We start from the raw sequence: 27,716 nt of genomic DNA, 5'->3' as shown, positions 1-27,716 counted from the left end.
GAACTTGTTTTATGTGTTAACTACAGGTTCTGTATTTAATTGTTATTGGGGTCTACTACTGCTGTAATTTTCCTCAGGCTTTTGCTGACTCGACAGAATGGTAATTTTATTGAGTTCCTGCAGCTTGTAAAAAGTGTCTCAAGGGAATTTGTTGACTTTCTGAACAGAAAATCAGTCTAAATTAAACAAAAACACAGGGCACATTTTCTATTTTGTCATCACAAGTGTGATAGTGTGATAGCTTTCTAAATCAAGATTGTATTATTATTGAATTCTTTTTTACAAATAACAAATATCAGAAAAATAGTAGATGAATGAGAGCAGCTTTATTGGCAATTTGGGTGTATTAAGACACAGTATATGTGAGCAAAGGAAACAACTGAGATTCAAGAGAATTTAAAGGTTGAATATAAAATGATGGTTTAATGAATATTATCATCAGCAATTGATGTCGATAACATTTTTGGCAAGTTTTTGCTGCTTTTTTGTTGGAAATAATTAGCAGAACACACTTTTTGTTGCACAGAAACATAAAACGCAACATAAAACAAGGATCAACAAACACTGCATTTTGATATCAAAAGATTTTAGTTGAAACTTTTACTGATTGGTCTTCAAAATTTCAGTTTTGCTTCAAGTTATTGGCATTTAATCAAAAATTATGGGGACATTGCCATAATAACACATCTACAGTACATGGCAAGGACAAAAACCATCCAAGGCTTCTCATTCTAAAAACTGGACAATGGACATTTACAATGCAAGTTAGAATGGAGGCCAAGGCAGAAAAAAGGCTGGAAACAACAGCAATGTTATTTTTTAATCTTTGGAATGAAAGCAAATTACCCCAAAATTCCACATAAAAACACCACCACCGTCTCCTTCTCTTTTGTTGAAATAGCTGGTCTTCCACACTTGCCATTGCGAGCTGAAAGTCAGCTGAATTTGATAAGCACACGGGTAAACTTCTCCATGGCCTTTTTCGTAGGAATACCAGTGCTCGTAACCATAGCAATAAGTTATTGGAGAAAGTATTATTACCCACCAGATTATTTTTGATAATTCCTTTGTTTGAACATCTCTATTTTGGATTATTACTGGTAAATCGCCTCACCTCATTTAATTGTGTCTTATTCAAACTGTTCACAGCAGCCCATAGACCAGTTTCATAAAAAAACGTGACACCATTTCAGTAGCAGTGTCTAGTTATTGCTGTTCTGTGTGTCCAGCTGGAGTGGAGGACAGGAAGTTTGGTGATGTACAATTGGAACCATAATTTATTTTGTATGCACAGAATGGATTTTCATAATTAGTATGAAACCAATAACCCTATTGATTATTCTGACATGGAACGCAGAAATTTTAACTTCCAGATGAAAATGCAAAGCACAATTTTGCTAACACAATAGCACTGTAAAAGTTTATATGTTAGCATGAGTCATTATTCGCTAAATAGCATGTCTTCTGAGGTATATTATGCACAATGCCATAATATATGTATAAGTACTAACTAATATTTTTTAGAAAATGTTGCCTGGCGGCTAACCTCATAATCCTTTCAGTAGTTTCTGAGTATTTTCTGTGATTGCAAAAAAATTATAAAAAGCCACTGCCATGGGAAAAACTTGTTAAAGAAATAAATATTGGGATTTATTTCTACAAGGCTATGTTAAGCTAAGTGGAAAAGACTGATGAATTGCTAAGAAAACTTTTTAGCTACTATGTGTTGCAATGGCCAATGTCTGGGCTACTCAAACTGTTAAGCATGGTAGTGGGAGTGTGATGTTTTGGGCGTTTTCTGCATGAACTAGGAGCCTCTGACCATGAACTCTTCTCAATGCCAAAATATTTTGCAGCCAAATGTAAAACCATCTCTCTGACACATTAACACGCTCTCAAGCACAACTACAGAAGACCAGAAAAAGAAAGTGATCAAGGCATCAAAACTGCATGGCCTTCAGAAATAAATGATTGGCCACAAAACTCAACAGACTGAAGAAATGTTATAAAGCAGAGTGGACAAAGTGGCAATACATGAAAAAAAAACCTGAATTATTGCTGCTACTAGCTTTTCAATTACAGGAAATATGGGGTTCTGCAAGCTATTGAATTATATGGGTGTACTTAGTTTTTTTCATGTCTGTATGATGCCAAATTATGAGGCCTATCCAGCATTAATCATCCAGTGTACTCACAGAGTCTATGCACTATATAATATACATAAATTTATATAAAATTGTGAATTTAAATCCAAAAAAATACCATCTCACAAGTGTGTAAATGACAAATACTGTAGACAAAACAATTACATTTTAATATATATTAAACAGATGACTGTGATATTTCATGTTCTTTAGCTTTTCCACCAACAACAGTGAACAAGAATAATGTTTGGTTTACTGCAAAGGTCTTAAAAAGCCTTAAGAATATATTGATGCAAACGTAATCTCCATTTCATGTTCAGGTTATTTCATACGTGAGGCAGCATGCATCCAGGTTCCCCATGGAAGTGGCAGTGCATTGTGAAAAACAAACTCAGCTTTGAAGTTCTTCACAGTGTCCTTTCACCATCTGATGGGCAGTAAAGTCAATATTAGCCATTCATCTTTCCTTCAAAAGTCCCTTGTGGTTTTTGTCTTGTGTCATGGTTTTAAGAGGCAGTTCATTCAAAGATACAAAGAACCATAAGACACCAGTGGATGGCTTGGGGATGCCCTTTTCCAGTGTGAGGCTATTCACCAAGCAGTATGCCCATGAAATCCGAACCGCTTTGTATTGTAATGGAAGCACCAGCTGCGTTATCCACATATATGGAAGTGTATTGGCCAACCTGCAAAGAAACGCATAAAAACTGGCATTAATGAAAGACTGAGCTGGTTTATTATGTGCTTGTTTGGCTTTTCTCTCACCTGTAGCTCCAGCAGACCCTGAACACTCACAGTGAATATCTTGCTGTTGCTTTCTAATCCAACAATCATTTCAAGTGAACTGTAACAAAAATAGCAAGAAGAAAACAATTTAAATAAATCACAGTTTTATTGCTGAAGGGACATTTTTTATTTATATTATTAGTGTAGATTCAAAAGGTGCTAAAGTCGAACAAATCACTCTATCTATTGTATGTTTAAAATGTGGTCATATACTGGCAAATGTTATTTGAAACATGACCTAACATTAAGTGCCTTATAAGTGCCTTCGGAGTACCCGATCAATACAGTTTAACTTCAAAAGTCCCAAGCTCTGTACCTTGTAATCAAACTTTAATTAAGTTACCATTTACCAAGAACTCAATCCAGAAGGTACCCCTAAGTACCTCAGATGTACTCTGTAAATAAGCCCAAATATATCATGTACTACAATAAATGGTTCATAGTCTTTTGCCAAAGACAAAAGAGAAATTCTACAACCACCAAAATCTGATGCTACTCCCCTTTGTTTGCATTTCGTGAAGAAAGAAGTTTGCTCAGCGTCTTTTTTAGAGGTTTTTGTGTCATTTCCTGCAGTGGTTCTTGTTGCACCACCACAACAGGCGAGGGGGTGAACAGGTTTTTCAATTGGTTTGGATTTTTTGACGCAGGGCAGTGAGAGAAGTGAATTGGTGTACTTAGTTGTTGTATGAATCTTTATCTTCTCTAGGCAAAAGGTCATCTATACTTTGCAGGCTTAAATGGACATGGTTATGGTGAAATTCAGAGATCTGGGAATCTATGTCATTCTCTGACAGAGATTCCCAAACAGGGAATAACTTTGTGTCTGGTTTCTCCTGTCTGTTGAGCATCACTATAAATAAATCTGCTGAAATATCTTCCCATTGGATGAACTTTTCCAAAAATATCCACTTTCTGTGGCCTTTCAGTCTGTTTGTATTATCAGCAGAATATAACATAACAAAAGTTGATTTGTTAATCTTCTCCTGGCTTCTTCCAAAAAGATCTACAGCATGTAAAAAATGAAATGCAAGTTACCTAGCTGCTAAAGTATATAAGCAAGAAATCAAATAAACCAGTTTCTTACTTTGCTTTGTCCTGCATAGATAGTTAAAAGTAATTCTCCGTCTTTGACTGCATAGTGAAGGAACTGGCTTGTGTTAAGTGGAAAATGTGAAATTTTTATTGCGAATCAATCTTATTGGTCTTTGCTCCAACTGCCATCCCAGTGAACCTCATTTCACATTCTCCTCATTTTCATGTGTGGGAGCCGGAGACAGACTGGGATTTTGGCTCAAAAAGCAAAAGTTAAGTACTCTTTTGGGTTAAGCAACCCATCATAATAGTATTATTTATATTTTTCTCTTATTGTACCACACTAGAAGAGTGGATGTAGAGCTCTGGGGAGACATTGGGGAGTAATTCATTTCAACCTTTTTCTCTGACTTTGTGTAAACAGACATTTTGAAATACGTGAAAGAACAAAGACTTGCTCTGCTTTTTTGTCCACGCCAGCCAACAGTATTTTGTTCTTCTTTCTCTGACTCCCAAATCCCAAATAAGGGCATTTCACTATGAGAGCTGTTGTATGTAACAGGCTCCCTAAAAGTGTCAAAGGTGAGTCTATAAAGATTAGTTTGGCGACAGGGACGACTTTTCTAAATGAGGGGACATTTCCCTTAAAGACATGCGCTGCTTTTATGCAGGAAATGCCACACTGGTCCCATGCAAAGTGTAACAGACCACACCTTTAACAGCTCATAAATTCCAGTGAAAGTTGAGGCAGCATTACACTCTGTTTAAATTTCACCATTTTAAGGCAAAGGTAAACAAACTGTCTGAGCAAGAATGTTAAGCATGCAAAGTGCAATTGTTTTGCAAGTTTCGTTAAATTAAATTATGAACTTCTGGGTTTTACTTACCATCAAATACTAAATGGAAATAAAATACAATTACACTGGCATTGCAAATTTTATTTAGATTCACAGATTAATCAAATTAGTCTTTATAAGATTAAATGCTTTCCAGGACACCTACGTGTATCTGTGGCAGAGTGATTCGATGCAGATCAACACACGGACGTTGTCTCTGGCTTTAAGCTGACTTTTGCTCCTCTTCACCTCATTGTGATCTGCAAATAGGCAAACAGTTACCATCATACAATCATAGAAGCTTATTTACACTGGTTTTCTTTTAAAACTCCCAACATCTCCTCTGCATATACTGGCACACCTGATCCAGATGTGTAAAATCCTTGTATTTTAAATAAATTACAGAAATATTAGAAATAAAAACTATAAATGATGTATCATAAATGACAAATATTAGCAAACCTCATAGAAATTTAGAAAATTATAGCTTAACTTGTATTCACAGTGCAAAAAGAGTTCCATGTAAGGAAATTAAATGTTTTTAACAAAACCACAAGTGTTACTTTCAACAGCACTCAACTGCTAAAATGTTGTGCAAATTCCTTTTGTATGGAATACAGATACATCTGAAAAAAATTAGAATACCAAGAAAAAGTTAAATTTCATAAAGTGAAACTCATATGTTGCAGAAATCCATTATAAAGTGAAATATTTTGAGTCTTAATTTCTTGTAATTGTGATGATTTATGTATGGATTTATGACTCAGAAAATTTGATTATTGTGAAAAATATAAATAGGCCTACATATTGGAAACTCATGATGCCACACCTTAATCAGCTAACTAAGTGAAAACACCAGTGAAGGTTTTCTGAGTCTCTATATAAAGGGTCCCCAAAGTCGGTCCTCGAGGGCCGGAATCCTGCACGTTTTAGTTCTCTCCCTGGTAGTACCAACAACCTTTTCAGCATGTCAATGTTCTTCTTAGGTCTTCTAATGAGCCATCGTTTGATCCAGGTGTCTTAAACCAGGGAAAGAACCAAAACATGCAGGATGCCGACCCTCGAGGACCGACTTTGGGCACCCCTGCGTCTATATGATTTTTCAGTCTGGGTTTGCAGGCTACACAGTCATGGGTAAAACTGCTGACTGAACAGATGTTCAGACTTTCACCCTCCACAGGGTAGGTCATAAAAAATCAGTTCTAAAGAAGCTGGTTGTTCACAGACTACTATATCCAAGCATATTCACGGAAAGTTGAATGGAAGGAAAAAGTGTGGTTGGAAAAGGTGCACCAACATCGAGGATAACCACACCTTTGAATTCCACATCCCAGTGCATCCATTTGTCAAAACGGTATTTGAGTTATTTTTTATTTGTGTCGACATTTTGCCACTGTCTCCAAAACAAGCATGTGTAGTATGCATGAGTCAGGGTTTGCGTTAGGGACCGCACATTTTCCCATCATCTGTGTGTTTTATAGATCCCAAACTTTGCATGGAAAGTGACGTATGCAAGTTTCAGGCTTCATAAATGAGTCCCCAGATCTTTAGTTAAAATGTCTCAGTATTTCCAAACCTTTATATTGTGATGCTTAAGATTCCAGCAAGGTTCCCAGGGGTGGTGATAGACCAGCAGGCCCACAGCATCACAAATACTACACCGGATTTGCATTTTAAATGTCCTGGCATTTTCACAGAGGTCCTCTTACACTTTAAATAGGTTCTCAGGCCCTATCGCAAATGTCATCCATGTGTGGAGAACAGTGAGAGAGAGATACTTTTCACATATTCGTCCTTTTCCATAACCCTGTTCCAAATTTCTTTCTTTTGCGATGGAAGCTTTTACCTGGCATGCCTCCCAAACAAAATGTTTTACCCTCAAGATTCATAAATCCTTACTTTGTAACATTTATGGTGCTGAAATAAATCTTAAAGCTTTTAAAACATCTTCACTTGGGATCCAAAAAAGTGCAGATGCCACTGGAGTTATAGTTCTCATGTCACTTAATCTGCTTTTTACAACAGTTTGTAACAGATTCATATCAGAAATAAAAAGTAAAACAAGTGTATTTTCTCTCTTTTTTTACCTCTGTATGTGAACAGGTAAACATAATCTGAATCAAAGCCATTGCTTGGTTGTTCTAAGCATGTGTGGATAAGGATGATGATGTTTTAACATTTTCAACAGAATCCGCATAAGTGCCAGGGTGAGGTCAATGTAAACAACCGCTGTCTCCTTATAATTTGCTTGCAAGAGTCTGAACATGTATATGGGTGTATAGGGGGCTTTAAGGCTTTACTGTGTAATAAATTACATTAAGGAAAGTTACTGTGACTTACCGATGTGGACATTAGCAGAAAACTGGTATATCCCAGTGATTTGGGCTGTGAACCTCCCTGTTGACTGGTCCATTCCTTTTCCCCTGAGGAAAGCTCCCTTAGCAGGCGGCTGAAAGCAAAGAAAACAACTCAACTGATATCTGGATGATTTATTATAGTGACATGCTGGTCCCTGTAGGACAACTGCCCCACTGGTGACTATTCTCTCTTTATAAATTCGGAAATAAAATACAAACTGCTTGTTTAAATGTGTCAAAGCTGAGCCTATGAAGATTACTTTGGCAACAGGGATGAGGAATATAAATCGGTTACACTGCCTAAACATAGCAATTTAAAATATTGTCTCAAAAATATTTGAAAAGTAAGGAGAGTTTAATGAGTTGGACTGACATTGGAATTCATGATACGACATGATCTTGACACCTTCATCCAATTGCTGAATAATCATTTTCCTGCCACCAAGCTTTGCAGGAACCTGGAAAGGCATAGAGTTTTCACAACAGAGGTGTGCACAGACATTTTGGGTTGCAGGTTCTCAAATGTTAAAAAATGGCACCTTGTGCGGCACTTGGAAGTGCTGGATGCCTTAGTAGTGTGAGATATTTTACAGTCCACACTGCACTGTAAAAAACAAACAAAAAAAACAACGATTTCAGAAGGGCAGTTTTTGTCCAGAGGAAGAAGTGCAGGTGCTCTAGCACCACCTAATTTCTATCTGTGCTCCTCCCTGCATCACAACATTTAAATGCTACAGTATTTCTCTGTGGCTGCTAATGAAGCCACCTTTTTCTTGCTTTTTTGCCGTTAACATCCTCATTTGAATTAGAGCAAGCAAGTAAAGCCTGAGTGGGATTGGCATTTTGTTTTTTTTGACCATTTTATACTTTTGCAATTTTGGCCTAATTGTTTCAAGTTTCAGGAGCTCCCTCTCACAGGTGGTCAACAATTTTATGCCCACTTTGGTGACTCTTCGTCAAAGTGAGAACATGACCTGGAACTGACTTCAGCAGATAACAGGTGAGCTGAAGAGATCACAAAGAAGTCGCTTAGTTTCATCCATTTAATCATCCTGGACTTGGAAGAGTTGGCAGACTTAGAAATCTCAGACTTAAGTCAATGAATTTGCAATCATAAGTAGTCTGGCATGCAAAGATTTGCTACTCTGCTTATGTTAACTGCTATTAAAAGTTGGAGAAGGATAGCTGGAGTTTGCGAAAAATCTCTTTTCACTAAATTATATTTTACCAAAGAGGATTAATTCTGACCCTGCACAATTTGATCAAATGTTTTCTTTAAACTTTCTTCTTTTGACTCTGCAAAATCCTGAACTATAACTGTCTAATGCTGTTATAACATGTTGCCTTATTACTATATTAAACAGACTGGCATGTAATCATCCCTCCTCAAGCCACAGTATGTCAGCCCGTCCTAACAGCCCATAGTTCTTCTGCAAGCTTCTTCTAACAGTCTCTATTTCTGTCCTCTCCACACATTATTCCAAGTCTGAGACAGAGTCTCCTTTGTGTGCTGCCCAGGGAGTGATGTGTAGGATTGAAAAAGGGGATATTTTTTACCAAAAAGGCAGTCTGAGTCTCAGAATGGCACAACATGTGTTGCCAATGCCTTTTACCAGGGAGGGGGGAGGTGAGGGCTGATCCTTTCAAAATTCTCCCACATCCAAAGTAAGCAACAATTACCAAACACTCACTCTTTCACAGCTAAGACAAAAAAACAAAGCAAATAACAGTTCAGAGGAAGATTAGACACAACTCTACTTTTTCAAGTAGGGGAGCAAAGCTCCACTGATTCATAAACATTTACTTGGTTTTAAACAAACTCACTGTCTGAAAGTTCTGGAGCTCCACCAGCGTCTTCTTGTCCACCACCACAGGTCCCTTGAGCTTGCAGTGGAAAGCTTCTTGTATTCGGCGGTGGGAGGCCATTCCCTCCAGTGTCAGGAGGGCTGTAGGTTGCTGGCTGGGGCTTGTTTGCCTGTCAAGTGCCGCTGCCCTCCTTTCTGTAGCCTCTGAGAGGAATACAGCCTGGTTGTTACATTGCAAAGTCACCTCACAGCAAAACTTGAACTTTTCTGTCATGATGTTCTGCGCTTTAAAAGCCCCCCCAGTTGGTTTTTGGCAAAAAGTTCATGTTTTTTGGTGTCTGGACAATGAGTAGTTTCAAAAAACTCTCAATTGTTAAGTCACAATCCACATAGAACCACTTTTAGCAGCAATAACTTGAAGTTGTCACTGATTATGTGCATCACCTTTAAGGACTGAGTTTCTAGGTGCTGCCAACGTGTTGATGGGATCCATTTCGGTTTATGCAAATATTATTGTCCTACTGACTTCATCAGGATCAGTGCCTCCAAATCTGAGACCATGGTCTTGAGCCAAAAAAATGGTAGAGTGGCTTCTCTGGACTGGAGGAGCCACAAATGGAGGAGCTTAAGTATCTTGGTGTCTTGTTCATAAATGGAGCAGGTGATCAATGGGTGGATTGATGCTGCATCTGTTTTGATGTGGATGCTATACAAATCAGTTGATTTACTGGTCGATCAGCTTTCCTACCCTTACTTGTGGTCACGAGCTTTAGGTAGATAATAAAAGAATGATATTGAAGATAAAAGTGCCCAAAATTAGTTTTCTCCATACAGTGGGCTCTGCCTTAGAGAGGCTATGCTTTTTGGCTGGCTTGGAAATGCGTTGGGATTCCTCCAGAGGAAATGTCTGACTGACATGGGAAGGAACCAATTGTTTGAAAATAGACTTATAACTTTTCATAGATTGATGTGGAGCAATAATTGTTTCTGTTGGGCTATCATATGTACTGTACTTTTAACATTTTGTACTACAAGCTAGCAAACTGACAAAAATCCTAGTTTATAAAGATGATCAGCACCTGACAGCTACCTTTCCTCTTAAATCCTATGAATGCAGGGTTTTCTGTGTAGTAATGTGCTTACCTTTAATCATGTCTTTGAACTCCTGCAAAAGAACTTCCTGGGTCACTTCAGCCCCTGGAAAGCCAGGAGGTCCTTGAGGGCCCGGGGGACCTGGAGGACCTGGTGGTCCAGGCTATTGGAAGAGAAAAACAGTCATGCTTTGAAATGAATGATTCAGTTATCATTTTGTATAGATAATCAGTGACAGTAAAATTTCTTTTGAGAGACTGAAAAGACAGCTTAGGTTTACCAGAGCTGGTCTGCGTTTGCGACACTTTCTGGGGAGGTTTCCAACTGGTCGCTTGACAAAATCCATCCATGACCCTAGTGGATCCACCCGTTGGTGATCAGAAGTCTGCAGCAAAGAAGAAGACTGTCAGTGATTAGCTAGATTTATCCATCCATTTTCTACAAATGCTTCCTTCTGTCTACATCTTTGTGAGAGATTTTCACAACCTGTTAATGAGTAAGTTCACTCAACAGAGTATGATTAAAGTGTTTCAGGACTGGCCCTCTTTGAACATCAATTTTCCCACCATCGCTAAAACCGGAGTTATGCTAACACAAAACCTATTCAAAAGCTAATGTTAGCTTAATTTCCTCTGTAGCTTTATGTTGTTATGTTGTGGCTTAGGTATTTTGTTAACCATGTGAATTGGGATTTGATTCAGAGCCTTCTTATGAGGAAGTAGTACTATCTAGTAAGCAACTATAGTGCTTCAATATGGAAATAATAAGGCTCTAAAGGCACGATCAAGAGAAATATCTGCAACTTCTGCCTTATGTTTCTCAGTGATGCAAATGTATTTTAAACTTTTTTTCTTTAAAGCCTAATAAGTTGTTTGGCTTTTTAAAGAAAAAATATATAAAAATGTTGTCAACAAACTAATCATTCATTTTACAGTAAAGTAATTCTGCCCAGTGGGATGTAATGCAGAAGAGCCATAAAGATTAGTACAAAGTCATTATTGTTTCTTTTAAAACCACTTTTGGAAAAGCTCATGCTAAGACACAATTAAATGGTGCCAGACAGCAGGGAATGGTCAAACAAGGAAACCTCCTCCTCTCTTCCTCTCATAACTCATCAGCATCAAGGCTTTTCACACTGGCATTAGTCACTGTCCTCCTCATGTGCTTTTTTTCTTCTTAATTAATTCACACAGGAGCCCCGTTTTATTTTGCCAATCATGAAAATATAATTGCATCTCAAATGTTTTTATGTTCTCTCACACTGTAACCCCAAACTTTAATGTATTTTACCAGAAATGAAAAACAAAGTTGTGCAGAGCGGTGACGTAAAATGAAAATAGCTTCTCAATTTATTGCAAATAGCAATTTGAATAGTCTATTGGACATTTGTTTTCAGGCCTCTTTTCTCAGATACCCACAAATAATATTCTTCAGAGTTCACGTAATTTAAGATTAACAAATTAGAGATGGTTATTCACCTTCAAGGAGGACAGTAACACTAAACATACAAGCAGAAAAAATTATTTGGAAGAAATTACATTCAGTTGTTCAGTCAGTCTAGATCTATGTCAGCATAAGATCTGTTGCAAGACTTGGAAACTGCACTCCGATCTTCATCTAACCTGTTTTACAAACAGAAATGTACAGATATGTCAGTCTGAAGATGTCTATAGATAATTGCAGGGAAGAGGTTATGCTAAATCAAAATGCACAGAATCCTTTTCAGATTTCAATTTGTTAAAAAATTGTTCAAAACAACGTTTCATTTTCCTTCCACTTCACAATTAAACACTACTTGGCATTTTCTCTATCATATAAAACTCCTGGAAAAGGTCAAGGAAAATGACTGTATGCACAAAATAGCCAAGGAGGATTAATGTAAATATACATTGTAAAGTTTGTGGAGTTTTTCCACATTAAAATTTCAATAAGCACCCTGCTGCTCTATGTGATCTCAATGCTGTACACAACAGACTTCATTTACTGTAGTTTATGATAAGGAAAAAACATTTCTCAATGTTTTTTTTCCTTCCTCTGAGTCAGAACAGTGGTTTTCTTTTTTTAGTCTTGATTTCAAGCCTTATGAAAATAACTGAGCTCTAACAAGAAAGATGGCAAATATATGCAGAACGTGGATATATATGGGTAAGATAACAGTCAGTTTTTTATTACTCTTGAATACCTCATTTATTATGAATTACAGCGGCAAACAGACTATGATCTGTTGGAGAGATAAGGAAGCACGAAGGCCTCTGGAAGCAACATTTTTTATGTCCAGTGGTGCAACTGGTTTGTTTTCATTTGGGTAAAATGAGAGGCTGAATGAATTCCAATTAAATGGAGCACAAATGTTACCCCAACTTTCCCCTGAACATCCAGGAGCCTTCAGTTGAGATAGAAGAGGAGATACAGACGAGGCATGGAGGTGAGCTGTCTGAAATGGAATTTGTTTAGGTTTGGCAGCAGAACACGGATCACTTATCTACTAAACCAACATGCTCCCTTCTGCTCTGCTGAAGACATGCCTCTTGTTGCACCGCAACAAAGTAACTCCTTGTTTGTCTTTGTAATATGCTGCAGGAAAAATCTTCCCTTTTTTATGTTTTGGGATTTGCAGCACTTGCTCCCTGTCTCTCACTGACAGCAGACAAAATAAACAGATTCTGCGCCAGCTGCCGGCAGATTGTTGTATATGCTATTTGATGTTATTTTCAGGTTTGGAAACAGATCAAAACTAAAAGCGATCAAGTGTCAAGAAAATTGAGTATTGGGGTACAGTTGGACAGAAAGCCTCTATGAATTTTAAAGTTTAGAAAAATCAAGCATTGAATTAGTTTTTCAGTGTTTGTAAAAATCAGATGTTAAGAAATACAATTTTCATATTAATTAAGAATTTTCTTTATATCTTTGAAAGGTTTTTTTGTGACACTTGTTACTATTCAATGGTAGGTTGGTAGCAAGAAGGGCAACAAGAGAAGGCTAAGACAGAGCACACAACAAACAGCCCAGGTTCAGGACGGCTGGGTTGAAAACTATGTGTTGTGCCTGCTTAGTCAGGTGCCAAGTGGCATCCACCAAAACCCACAATGAAAGCTAAGCCAACTTCTGTTTTAGAACACATTTCATTAAGCTAACTTCCCATTTTAGCATAGCTTTCATTTTAGCATAAATTTCGATAAGCTAACGTTCAGTTTTAGCAAAGATTTCTTTAAGCATAGCTTCCATTCTAGCGTTAAGCTAAAACTGGGGTTTTAGTATAACTTCCGTTGAGGTATTTATGATTGTGTTGTGGCTTTCACATTTCTTTTACCATTCTGAGTCCTTTGTATGTTTTTTCTGTCATGTGTGACAAACAAATTCAACTGTTTCCTTAATGGAACCTGGGGTGTCATGAAGCTAATAGAGCTACAAAGTTATAGATCCAGGGAAAGGCAAGACTTTTCATATGCCTCGACTTATCAAATTTCCTTCACGATGCCATACACTCTGACAAGGTTCCCAAGGCATTTGGAGGGGAAACAGGTCAACAGTATCACAGATCCTTCACCTTACCCAACATTTTCCATATGGTGTTTTGCAGTATGTTAGTTGAAAAGTTTAATCTTACAATTTTAGAAATGAGCAAATATAAGTCAGTTCTTTTTGGAACCATTCTTTGGCTAAAAAAATCAATATGCCTCAGTTAAATTACATGGTTCCTGTTTTGAAGTGTATTAAAGAGAAAAGCAAAAGTCTATGCAATAATTTCTTAATGTTTCTAGAATTTTACTACCATGCTACTATAATATTGCAATAAAAGCTATTTCAAGGATATTGGTTCAATCAGCAAAACACTATGAGGTTCACTTTAAGAAAAAAATCCTGTTAGATATTTTCTTCTGCTCCTATAATAAAATATGGCATGCTTAGACTGATTGTTGCTTTTTCCAATTGTGTCATCAGACAAGTCAGCCACCATGTGTTTGCAACGGCCCCTAGACATTAAAAATAAACCGAGAGCTCCCAGACTAAATTATATGTGAACATTTTTCTGCCAATCTCAAGGCTCTGAAATGAGCCTTGAAAAAGCTTATATTAACAATTCATATAATAATTTACCACAGAGTTCTTTAACTCTCAATAAAAAATAGCCTTTTTGACATCCAGAAAACTTTATCTACTCATTTTATTTATTGAAGCACCGTGAAATCGCACTGTGTTCCTTTTGAGTTTCAACACTTTGAGAGTTGCCCCACACATGCTACATTAGAAAAAAGGAGAATCCTTGCCAAGATATCAGTCATTCTCTTCAAATGTATGAAACACAACATTATAATTAAACCATTAAACTATTCCCCTCAGGGATATTCTGTGCTCAGAGAAGAAAGACTATAACTAAGGTAATTATTACCTTCATTTTTGAGCTATGGAATAACAGCAAATCACTGCATAAATGATTGAATCATCAAATGAAGGAATGTTCAGTTTTTTCCACACCATGTTCCTGTCTCGCTTTTGTTTTTTGTTTTTTTGGTCTCGTTTCTACATACTATCAAAGAAACAATAAGCTGTAGTGATGGCTGGGATCACACATACACCATGCCAAAAAAAAAAAGTCTGATTTATTGTATGCAGGTGGGAGTAAGAACTTCAAAGAGTGTGCACATGCAGATCCAAAAAAAAAAGGAGAAAAAAAAACTTTCTACTGCTTGCTGTCAGATGCTTTCCATTTCTCATTGGCTGCTTTTGACTAGGGTGTGAAGTGAACCACGGATTCCCCCGACATTTCTTTGCATCTGCTCGAGCAAGCCGTTAACAAGTGAGGGAGCGAACGCAGGTATGAGAGCTCAGAGTTGATGAAGAACAGAGGTGCTCTGTCTTTGATCACCGTTGATGTGTGAGGGCCTTAAACTTGTCTCATCTATCAGCAGTTTCAAGCGCACGCCCTCCCAGCACGGTGCATGAGAATGTGTCCGTTATCATGCGTAAAGGTGAGAAATGTCAAGTCCTCCAGACAGTTGTTATCCTTGTTGAGGGGGTTGCTAAAGAATGGGGAGCACTGTGTTCTCTGGTGGGACAGTAATCTTACTTTTACCTCACAAAAAGCCTGAGTTCAACAATTCTGCTGTAATCCTCTTTTAAAGAAGGAACCCTGGTGAAAGATCCTTGATGGCACTTTTCATCTTGTTTGATAAAATGTTAAATCCAGCCAGCATTTAGCAAACGGTGAAGACGAAGCTTGACAAAAGTGAACGGGAAATATACAATATTTTAAAATCGGTATAAAAAGTGTCTTTTCATAATAAGTTATTAGTTAACCAATCCTGAATATTATTATTTCAATTTCTCTAATGGAATGGATCGCCTTTGAACAGAAAAATATCTACTTGATTAAATATGAACACCACATCTAAGAAAATCTAAATGCATTTTATCTCCTCTAGAAATACTTACAGCAAAAAATTCAAACACCAACTATACCTTAAAATGCATTGACTAATTGTTTAACTATGTTGCTGTCAAGACACCTTTGAGAGCTTTGATCTTAAGGAGTTTTATTCTGATTAAATAAAGGTTGAAGAAAAAAATATGTACAGTTTAAACTTTAAACCATCTTAGGGCTAACACGGAAGTTAATATTTACTCTCAGGGGGGTAAATATTCAGTGGCAAGGAAAATAAATTAGCAATGTCTTGATCAGGTTTTTCTGCTCCTGAGTAAGAGTCTAAGTAATTTCATTTTGATTTGAGGATGGGTTGATACTGACTCCCAATCCAATAGTTCAAAAATGCATTTAAAAAAAATAAAGAAGTTGCTATATAACGCCATCACTGTGTGATCCAGACAGTATGGAAATAAATATCAGGACTGACAAGGCAAAAGTGACTGAAAGTACTTGAAACATTCTGAACTACAAATAAACTTTTAGGAATTTCAATTTAATATTGTAAATAACCAAAAATAAATCAGTTTTCAATATGAAATTTATTGAAAAGACAGTTATACTGTGGAGAAAATGAATCCGTGCTGTTTGAATCAAATGCAGGGATGTGGTTTCCTCTGTCTGCTTTATAGCACGACTGAGGAAACAAGAGGAGAGCTCTGTCCATATTAAAGTTAGGTATAAACAAGCAATGAAGAAAAGTTTAAGAATATTCAACCAATGAGATTTGTTTAGTATTCTGCTAATTGCAAAAACACCCACAATGTTCAGGGTATGTTTTCTTTAGTAGATTTCTCTAATGATACGCTGATTTGACTCTGGTTTCTGCCTTGCAAATGATGGGAGTAGAAAAATCATCCCAGGAAGCCACACTGGTTCCTGGAAGTGGCCCTGCTCTTAATCATCATTAGACATTAAAATTTATATTAAACCAAAAACAAAAGAAATCCCTACAACCGTGCATGTACTAAGCAGGTTTTTCTGAAATGCTAATTGTGAAATCTGAGCCTAACTCTGCAGGGTTAATTTCCAAGGTTGTTGATTATAATCTTACTGCATAATTTTGAGACTTTTGTTATCAAGCTGTGACCCCAACATGGAAGGGAATCAAGCTTTAAGTTTGTTTACTGGGAACTCTCTAAACACAGAAAACAACATGGATTTTTCTGTTTTGTGCTTTGGGGCCTTTCAAAGGGAAACAAATGAATTTATCCAACGATTACAACAAGTTCTGCAAACAAAATTTAGACTTCAGTTTATTCATATTGTCTGTGGTTGAATTTATGTTGACAGATTTGTTGCAAAAACTGTGTTTTTCTTTTCCTTTTCTTCTCCATGCTCTGCAAAATGTTAAAAAACAACTGTTGTACTTCATGAACTTTTGGATCTTTTCTGTAAAATCTTAATCATAGATGTTTCTGGCAGTCAAATAAATCAAGAGACAATGCAACAATGCTGCAGCCTTGAAGTTTCCACATAAGCATGCTTTGTCTTTTCACTAGTGACTGTTCTGGTAATCATAGCGGACAATAAAACATATTTTTATTGTTTTATTTTTCATACTTCTCTCTGGCCGGGTGGTTTGGAGGTTTTGGATTATTTGGTGAAACAGTTGTTATCATGATAGATTGTTCACACTGGGCCATGGGATTTTATTACTCGGAGAAAAAGAGCTCTTCTGTGTTCACTGCTTTTAATATGTTTTTCATGTAGTTTGGAGAAAATTAGGTAGAATTTATTTGAACCAATAAAACGGGAAATATTTCCCTGGGGCAGCGTGCCACCAAAAACACAAACACAACTGTTAAAACATGTCTCTGGGGCCGCAACCAGATACTGCAATTCTACTCCTCTACAGGCAGCTCCTGAATTCCTCCTGCTTAACTTATCTTGTTTTCACGTCAGCGTTATGTGTTTTCCTACCTGTATGTACACACGAGACGGCATGAAACATTTAGCTGCTGATAAAGAATGTTGCACACGGAGGTTTAAGGTTGAGCGGGACGATGGAAAGTCTTTTATAATCTCTTGTTTTTACATTGCTGCACTGCTCCCTATGCAGTCATCCATGCATGAGTTGGAAGGGCCTAATGTGGGGCCGATGCCGCCCCGGCAGGCAGGGATTCCCAGGCTTTCCGGCATGAGTTTATCCTGTTAACCTGCGTGCATCCCAGCCATCATACATCCACCTCCGTGTTCCCCATCGCTACTCTTCAAAGAGACAGATTACCTTGTGGATTTGTTGCGGGAGAGCTAAATAAGGATAGGCATGCAATGTTGACTCTGTGCTGTTTTCACTATTCTGTTACACAATGTGAAAACATCCTCTGCAGAACATAATCACCCTGACACACACTAAAGTTTCTGTCAGTGGCTTCATAAACATTTCAGGAACACATTAGAAAGTTTGGGCAAAATGTGGTCCGACTGTGTTATTGAGAATGTTGGTGAGAGATTAAATAAATGTACAAACAGTAGCTTGCAAAACTATAGACAATCCATGAACACGTTCCATTTTAGCACTTTGAACTTCTATGTATTAAGATTTATGGACTGCTAACCGTAGTTAAAAAACATATAAAACAAGCTCCCATATCTTACTAAAAATTTACTTGTGCATTAGTTTTGATTTATTTCAAGTGTACTAAGATATTTGCATTAAAAACTAGACCAAAAATATACACTAAGATTTTGTGTTTTTGAAGTGAATGTATTGTTTACAAGTTTAATGTTTAAAACCAACTAATAAAGTACTGAATAGTTGCAAGGTGCAAGGAAAATGATACCTTTAAAATTATAACTGGAAAATCTTTGCATATAATTTTGGACCCCTTAAATGCGAGACCTCTAAAAAGAACATAGTATGTGCAATTGCCTTCAGAAGTCCCTTAATTACTAATTAAATTACACATGAGTGGAATCTAATCTCAGTTTTTGTGTTCTGTGAAGGCATCAGAGAGTCATCTTTAGTGAGAAAACATCATCATGGAGACCAAGGAACACAGCAGAGAGAGCAAGGAAATAACTATGGTAATGTCTAAAGCTGAGTTTGGATGTAAAACAAAATTTAAGGCTTTAAACACCTCACAGAGCTCTGTTCATCGTCATCTGAAAAAGGAAAGAGTATGGCACAACAAACTACCAAGACATGGCAGACCATCTAAAAGGGAAGGAGCTCATTAATCAGAGAAGCACTCGAGAAGTTCATGATAATCCTACAGAAAATGCAGAGATCCAAGATTAATCTTTAGCTGCATAAATTTTGTCTTTATGAATAAACAGCAAGAAGAAATCCACTGCTTACTTAAAGTTTGCCGCAAGCCAGAAGGATCTGGTCTACATGCAAAACATAAAAGAATAACATCACACACTTTCACTTTCCTTAAACACGATGGTGGCAGCATCATGCTGTGGTTAGAAATGATGTAGAGATGGATTCTTGTTAGAGGCTGCAAATAAATTGAGGCTGCTTTGGAAAATTTACCTCCTAACAAGACAGACAATGTTCCTAAATATACGACCAGACTTACAGTTGAATCATTTAGAGGAAACCACATTCATCTGTTTAAATGGCCTCGTCAGAGTGAAGCTCTAAATCCAATCTGTGGAAATACGTGAAAACCAACATTTTGATGTTCTGATGATCTCCATTCAATTAAATGAGCAGTAACTTTTGTTTCTGGCTGTAAAAGTAGAGAGATTCCCAAAGACCTGCATCTGCAATTACAGTTAAAGTTGGATTTTAAAAAAATTAACAAATAAAATTCATTGAATTTTATGGTTGTAACATTACAAAATGTGAAAATTTAAGGCTCTGAATACTATTGAAAGACACTGTATGCTTGCCTGATCACCAGAGAAAACCTTGGCCTTACCCTTCTAAAAAAGCCAATATAAGATTAAAAGAAACATGATTGCAGGCTAACATCTGTTGTCTGTACAAATTACAGCTCTATTGCCGGAGTGAGTGCCCATTTTCCCTGTGGTAGGTAAAATGAGAAGTTGAAACGCAGTAGGATCCCGATCCAACCCAGAAACAGAGTTTACTCTGTGATTTGACTGTAGGCAGAACATCCATCTAAGCTCATCAGGGGCTCTGAATTGAGTTTGAAAGCATTTTCCTTTTTCACTTTTTTGCAGCTTTCTCTGATGGATGGGCTGAGTCGTAAGAGCTTGATGGATGCAAACAGGGCCTGCAGGGCGTTAAATTTCCCAACGCAACGCTAAAAGGGATCTATTGGCAAGAAATACAGAGCAAAATTTTCAAGATTTGTTTTTAATTTAGGACTGGGAAAATAAAGATTTTAATTGTGATAATTATGCTGCCTACTGGATGTGCCATAAAATATCCATAAACAACATACAGTATGTCTTTCTTCTGTACCACTTTAAAGCAGGCCTTTCTTGCTTAAAATTTAATGAATATCATAACCAATTGGATATCATAAAATCTACTGTGAAATTTACAGAATGCAATAATATTTTTACATTTTAAATTTACAAATTTTTGCTTACAGAAACAATCCTGGCCAATCTTCTAATATTATTAACAATGTTGCTAACAATAACTTAGCACACAGAAAAATATTTTTGAAAATCTCACCATTTTTCCCATGCATATGCAAAATCTACTAGTTTTGTTTATGCATTCCTCTATTCCTCCTCAATTATTAGTTTTTGATTATGAATCACTACTCATAAATTACACTCTCATCTTTACAATGCCACATACCTGACTTAATGTCAAATGCACATTTTCTGAACAACAAAATGTCCAAATGCACATTCAATGTACGTGCAGGATAAAGTTGAAATGTAGCTCTGTCTTTTTTTCAGATACATGTGCACATGTATTAATCTATAAAGCCATGAAAAAATAAATCTTGGTGCAGTGACTGATGCATGAGCAGAATCAGGAAAGATTAAGAGATTTCCATAAATCTGACATCAATCCAAACAGAACGACTGCACTGTGTCTGCAAGGGAAAGACAAAACCTTTTGGTTTATTTTGCTTGCAAATCCCAGATGTGGTGACAAAAAGACTGTTTACGACTTGTTTCTTTTGCAGATGACTTCATGGGGTCATTTTCTCAGCGTTAAATAAGCGTCACCTTTGTTGTTTTCTGACACGCCAACACAATGCCATGCAGACTGGGGACAGTTTCTGTTAGGCCTAGGATAAGAGCAGCACGTGCTCGCGCAGTGGTCTTGCTTCCTGTGGGACTTGGCCCTGTCTCCTATGTGTGGGCTGATTCTGAAGGTCCCACATGCCGCGGCATTAATCATCACCAGGGATGAGAGAAAGGAAACAAAAACCTTTGCTTCAGGCTAAACCCTGCTATTACTCAACACGCCAGGCGTGATGTTTGACTTGAGTCTCTCCATTACAGCCCTCATAGATCCCTGGCTGCTCTGAAGCAGTGACAGATTCTACTCATCTTAAGGAGGGATCTCTATAAGGCCTAAATATTTGACATTGTGCTCTAAAATTGTGGAATACGACGGGTTACAAAGGTCAGACTTGTCTAAAATGTTCATTCTCTGCACGAAAGAATCCCTCTTGTTACAAAGACGACTACTGGGACCCGTTTCAGACGGAAAATCTCCAGAAGAATGCTGCATCCAACTGGACGCTGCTAGCAGCCCACACACAGGATTGGTCAGATAGACATGCCATCATTAGAACGGTTTCCACTGGCCACAAAGGGGAAAAAATGTAAATGCGGGTGTAAATGTTTGGCTGGTCAGAGAACATGACACGCCAAGACAGCCGCAACTGGATGAGCTTCTTCTCCGAGACCTAACAGAAGCGTGAGAGAATAAACATACAAACTACCATTAAAACAAAGTTTGTCATATTTTAATAATGTGTGCAACAATTTATTTCACCAAAATAATACTATTGCATGGTGCTTAACTTTTTATATTCCTTCACAAATAACAATGCATCCTTGCTGACATTCAGCCACTTTACAACCACAAGTTTCATATTGGTTTAGTAGGATTTTAAAAGACAGACCGGTACAAAGTGATCTGTAATTGTGAATGGGAGGAAGTAAATACATGCTTCCTCTGGAGGAGCTGCAGAGATCCACATCTCTGGTGGGAGATTCTGACAGGAGAGTTACTGCATTTAAAGTTTGCTTTTGCCATACTGGATACTGTAAATTTGGGAAAAGATGCTTACATGCACACATGAATCAAATGGGTTATTAGCAAATGTCTGTAGAGCCAAGCAACAAGCTAATAGCTTAAACAAAAGAATATTTAACTCTTAAAATGGCTCAGTCAAAGTTTAAACCTACATCCAGTTGAAAATCTATGCTAAGGCTCTAAAATATGAGTTCAGAGATGCTGTCTGTTTAATTTGACTGATCCTTAGCTATTTTGCAAAGAATTCATGTTAATCTTTTGATCAGCAGAGTCCAAACTGTTTGCAACAATGGCCAGAATCCCAAAGTTGAAAGTACTCAGGAGTCACATTGTTTTTCCAACTTGAAATGCAAAATAATTTTGTTGTGACTCAGGTTTCAGCAATAAGTCAAACATGCAATATTTTAATGAATCAAAGTAGAATTATTTTTGTCTCAATAAAAAGCAGACAGTTTCCCTACTTTTGGGGGGAAAAGCAGGGATTAACCAAGTTTAATAGAAGAATTAATGTGCTCATATTATTTTGTTTTTCAGTAAAAAGTAACTGGATGTTTATAGTCCTATATACTATTAAATTCAAATAAAAATACATGTTTATTAAAAGAATAATGTTTTAAAGAAAGAAAAGTGTTGTACTGATTATGTTTTGTTGGTCATTTTTATGACTTTATGTCTTTCCTTTATTTCTTGATGTAAGATTATTGGGATTCAAATAAACCTGAACTGAACTGAATTGAACTGGAAGAAGAATTCAATTTGTCATTCAAATTTTCATGCTAAAAATTAACAGAAGTGCTCACTGGAGGGCCATTCTTGAACAGCAGTCAAGTCGGGCCCCACAAAATTGTTCCAAGGGCCACTCTTTGGACAACCCTGCACTTTTGATTTTTACTTGTAAATAATTAAAAGTAAATCATTTTCTTTCCTTTACACGGTTATTTACGTTTTGCTTTGGTCTGTCTCATAAAATTCTGATAAAATATGTTGTGGTAGAGGTTCTCTAACAGCAAAATATGAAAAATTGTCTGAGAACTATTTCAAGGTGCTGTCAGTTTGCCCAAAGAGTGATTATGTCATTAACGTCTGATTGCGGAAAATGAGATGAAAAGAAAAGGGGGAGGCACCCGGGCCTAATCCTCACTCAGGTGTTCCCTTTCAGGGCCTTTTCTACGGGGCTTTGTGAGGGGCTTACATGGCATGCTGCCCGAGTTTTCAGGACCATGCCGCTCCTATCGGATGTCCCAGACACAGTGGAGGCAGACTGGGTCCATGCATGACAGAATCGATGTGCTGAGAACAACATTGCTCTGGGTCTCTTAAAGGTGACCTATTGTGCTTCCTTGAACAGGTTAGGATAGGTCTATGAGTTATGCAAAACATGTTCATAACATTTTTGCACAAAATCAAGCTAATGAGATTTTAGTTTGCCCGGTTCTGCCTATTTTGAGTGCCTTTCAGAACAAGCTGTTTAAGGGCTTCTTGTCAATTCAAACCCAATAAACTGCTGCTGGTCAAGGCCCCCCAGCACACTTGAAAATGCCTGCAAACAGATGTGCAATTATACAATCATACATCTTTGAAAAGCAGAAGTAGAGCCTCCTGCACAACCAACAAGAATGCAGCAAGAGCTTTCTGAATGCTAAGTCATCAACAAAACACTTGTCTTTTCCAGCAGCTATTGTACAGCAGTACAATATTGCTGTACAATATTGTACAGCAATTCCCAACTCTTACCACCCACAGTTTGGTCGTAAGATTTATTGTTACATTTACTTGAATAACATTTTGGGAAAAGTGTACTTTTAGGTGTATATTTATTATGCTGTACATTTTAATTTTGTTTGAGTAATTTGACTATGAAGCATCACTACTCTTCCTTGAGTATCTTCACTGAATGAAGAACACCATTGTTTTCACCAAGCATTCACCACTTTCATAGTAAAGTTTCAGAAGTTTGAAATATGTTTCCTTTGTCTTATTTTGTTATTTTGTAATTATGTTATTAATATGAATTATTTTCATTTTGGTCTATAAAATACCAATACCAAAATAGCAAAATTTTATATTTTGGTCTGTGTGATGATACTTTTTTGTTCTTACTTGAGTAATCTTGGATGACTACTTTTTTTTTTTTGAGTAAAGTAGTTCTACTGTTACTTGAGTACAGTTTTGGGTACTCTAACTTCACAAAATGAAGAACAAGCTTGTTTCAAAAGAAAAAGAAAAAAACACAACTGGCTAACTGTGCTTGAGTAGGTTGCTAGGTGACGGGCTGGGCTTTGCTGGGGTTGCTAGTTGAGGGTTAGTGCCTGTTGATTTATGATGTTATACTTAGAAGGTTTTTTCCAGACACAAAAATATTAACTTAGTAACAAAAAGCAACTGGGTGGGTTTTTTAAGTTCTTGGGCTGTTTTTAGAAGTAGCAGAGACCCAAATGGAAATACAAAAGCATTCAAAATGTGAATTTTTAATAAAATGTCATTTTTAATATCTTCCCACCTAGCTTTTCCTAGCCTTGCCACATCCTGTGAGGCACCATGGTGATAGGGGGGTTTGCAAAGACACCGTGCAGGACGTAGCACAGAGGTGAGACATCGCGGAGGCTCAATCTTCAACAGGCTGCAGGGTCTGACATAAGGTCATCCTTCATAGCTGCTGCTTTTACAGGGCTAACCAAGTCAAATAAACAGGGGCAGGCCACAGCCACCTACAAAGTGTTCTTAAAGATACAAAGGAGACCTGACTGTGTGGTTTCAGGACGGGAGGAGGGGTTACCACGAGACGTGACGACTGGTATATAGGGCAGTGAGAGCTACATGAGAATGCCAACATAATGGGTGGGCTGAAAGCAAAATAAATAAACGTTGGAAACCATCAGAAATATGCAACACCAACAAGAAAAACAAAAATATAAAGTCGTTGGGCAACCGTTGCTCTTCTTTTTTCACTGAAGTTACAACCACAAACTTCAAAGTATTTTAATGGATTTTTTGTGCAATAGACGAACAAAATGTAAAACAAAACAGTTTTCTGTTTTCTTTTACTTTACAATTAAATATCTGGAAAGTACGGAGTACATTCATATTCTGCCTTCTGCAGCAATTACAAGACATTTCTGAAATGTCTTGTAATTTCAGAAATGAATTAAAGAAATGTCTTCTTTAATTCTTGCCTACTTTGCTTTGGAAAATAGCTCAAGCTCAATCACATTTGAAGGTGCCTGCAAACTTACATTTAAGTTTATAAACATGCTGTGACCTAAACCATTCTATTATTTTCTAGATATATTTTCTGGGTTATTTTGTTGCTAGAAAGTGAATTTCTGCCAAAGTCTCAGAACTTTCACAGTCTCCAGTCTTTGGGCTTGTGCTGCATTAAGCTCCATCCACCTTCCCTTTTAGTCGGATTGGCTTCCCAGTTCTTGAAGAAAAGCTTTTCCACAGCCTGATGCTCCCATCACCTCTATGTTTGGAACAGTTGTCCAGTCAACAGATTCTCCCACCTGAGTTGTACATCTTTTCAGCTCACCCAGACTTATCCATGTCTTAGTATGTTTGGAGCTATGTCATTCTGTTTCTATCTTTGGATGACTCAACAGATTTCCTTAAGATATGTAAATTTTTTAATAGTTTCTATTAAAAATAACCGTGCGTTAATATTTTCCACAACTTTACCCCTGACCTCTCACCTGTGCTACTCGGTCTTCACGATGCTGTATGTTCACTAAAGTTCTCTAATAAACCTCAGAGACTTTACAGAAGAGCTGGATTTAAACTGAGATTAAATTACAAAAAGTTAGACTCTGCTTAGGGAACTTTTTAAAGGCATTTGGTGAAACTGGAATTTATTTTTGCGGGGACTAGATTAAAGGAGGGTCTGAGTACAAACTTGTTCATTTTATTTGATGGTTGTGCTCAACCATCAAATAAAATCCCAATGAAATACATAGTTTGTAGCGCTGGTGTAAATACCTTTGGTAGTTCCTGTATCTAATGAAAACATTAGCTATTTTCAATTCCTCATTCTAATGCATAAATTATCTTGCAAGTAATAGCATCTTTATTTGTTTACTTGGGCTGGAAAATTGGATGAAGACACCCACAGCGTGTACTAATTGATGCACAGATCAGCCTTTGGATGTCCACATTCCTAGCATGCCTACGGTAGTCATCCATTCAGGGATTCACACGTTTTTTTCGTCTGTCACACATCCTGAAGCTTGACCTGTAGGGGCACACCTGTCCTGTGATGCTTCAGCCTTTTGTCGCACTTTACTTCCTCTAACCAGACCTTCACATCTGCGGATTAACCTTAGACTCTCGTTTGAATTAGAGCAGGGGTGTCCGAGGTGATTTTATTCAGGAGCAGGGACTGAATTCAAGTACAACCCAAACTTTTCTTAGGTTCTTAGTAAAAAAAAAAAGGAAGAAAATTGTAAACATGGGTTTTTCTGTTTCACATCACAAATATCTGCAACTTTCTTGGTGAATCAAATATACTGCAAAAACACAAAATCGTACCAAGTACTTTTGAACTAGTTTCTAGTGCAAATATCTTGGTAGACTTGAAATAAAACAAAACTAAATTACAAGGATCTTTTCAGCAAGAAACATGATCTCATTTTGAGTCAATAATTTCTTAATATTGATGAAAAAGTAGTAATTCCTTCGGCAGATATTTTTCCCTTGTTGCACGTGAAACAAGGGAAAACTTTTTCCAAAAGTTTATGCTTTTGAAAAAAAGTCAAATAATGTGGTTAAAAAAGTGTTGAGTTAAAACAAACCACATCTTGTTGAAAATTCACTTGTATGTTAGTTTTGAATTATTTTAAGTCCACTAAGATATTTGCACCAGAAACTAGACCAAAAATACTTGAGATTTTGTGTTTTGCAGTGTACCATCCAAATAAAATGTTTTACAGTGTGCAGATTTAAGACTAGCAGTGTGAAACTCTGCTCCCTACCTTGATGCCTCCGCCGACCTCCTCACTGTTGGACAGAGTCACATTGTACGACTCTGTGTGTTGCGGCGCAGCCTCCTTTGGCCTCTTTCGCTCCTTCCTGGCTTCCACCCCATCCAGAAGAATGCACTGAGTCCAAAACACGGCAGCCACCACTGCCAGAGGGCCACATCCACACCTCATCTTCACACTTCAAATCAGCACCAAGGCGCCTGGTGATGCTAAAGATGCTAAAGGCTAAAAAAAAAACACGTGAGGAATTAAGTATCTGAATGTCCTTGTCCACAAAGTTCTCAGACTGAGTGGTGCTGCTGTGTTTCCTCCCCTCTTGATGAGCTCCAAGCCAGCACAGCCTTTGCAGGGGCACTGCTAAGTCTAGCCAGACAGTCGAGGAGGCTTACTCAACTATGAAATGTGTGAAGCAGAATGGTCCAGGGGAATGACAGAGAGGCACAGAACTGACAGCAAATAAAGCCATTAGTGAGATTTTTCACGCTTTCTGCTCTGTTGGGGGGGAGGTGAGGTGATTGAGGGAGGGCAAAGGGGGCAAAAGAGGAGAAGAAAGTGAGAAAGAGAAAGAGAGAGGAGGGGTGTCCAAAGCCAAGAGGGTGGGCTGTGAGAGCCGCTGGAGATGGATAGTTAAGTTCTCTTTTTTTCCCTCCTGCTGGTTTTGACACTGAGGAGAAGTTCCAGGATGCAACAAAGTGGTGCAAGATCCAAAGAAATCAGTTTCCTTTAAAAAAATGTTTCAAAAAGCTGCAGGGACAGCACTTAAATCAATTAGTCTAAGGTCCAGAACTGCTCTTTTGATACTTCTCCTTGAAGAATTAGTCACTCCTGTCTGCTTCCACAATAAACTCAACAGGTAGCAGATGCCTGACGCCGCTCAGGTGCTGCTCACTGCTCCAACTAGTCAATGTGCAGAGAGTCTGCCCCAGAGTCTGCCCGGCTGCTTTCTGCCTGCTCCACTGCACTCTCTGCCCTTTTTTCAGTCTGGTCTAAGTCGCTCCTTTGCTCTGAGCCTGCAGGAGGGCTCACTGTGGCGTTTTATCATCTCCCTTTCTCCCTCCCACCCCCTGCCCTAGTCTCTCTCGCTCTCTCTCTCTTTTTGCTTTGCCTCTCTCTGC

At 37.7% G+C, this 27,716-nt stretch overlaps 1 protein-coding gene across 1 annotated transcript; it reads right to left on the bottom strand.

Annotated features, from left to right (window-relative positions):
• Positions 1-306: 306 nt before the first annotated feature.
• On the bottom strand, positions 307-27,611 carry c1qtnf12 (C1q and TNF related 12). The gene is made up of 8 exons (XM_014468746.2): positions 26,593-27,611; positions 10,333-10,437; positions 10,104-10,215; positions 8,980-9,164; positions 7,139-7,247; positions 4,965-5,058; positions 2,910-2,988; positions 307-2,830 (listed from the first exon to the last, which is right to left on the bottom strand). The coding sequence occupies exons 1-8, from the start codon at positions 26,770-26,772 to the stop codon at positions 2,732-2,734; spliced, it is 963 nt and encodes a 320-aa protein (XP_014324232.1). The 5' UTR covers positions 26,773-27,611; the 3' UTR covers positions 307-2,731.
• Between the last annotated feature and the right edge of the window lie 105 nt (positions 27,612-27,716).

The sequence above is a fragment of the Xiphophorus maculatus genome, chromosome 1 (genome assembly GCF_002775205.1).
Source record: "Xiphophorus maculatus strain JP 163 A chromosome 1, X_maculatus-5.0-male, whole genome shotgun sequence".
In the NCBI taxonomy this organism is placed as follows: Eukaryota; Metazoa; Chordata; class Actinopteri; order Cyprinodontiformes; family Poeciliidae; genus Xiphophorus; species Xiphophorus maculatus.
This window is presented reverse-complemented; position numbering and strand designations above follow the sequence as displayed.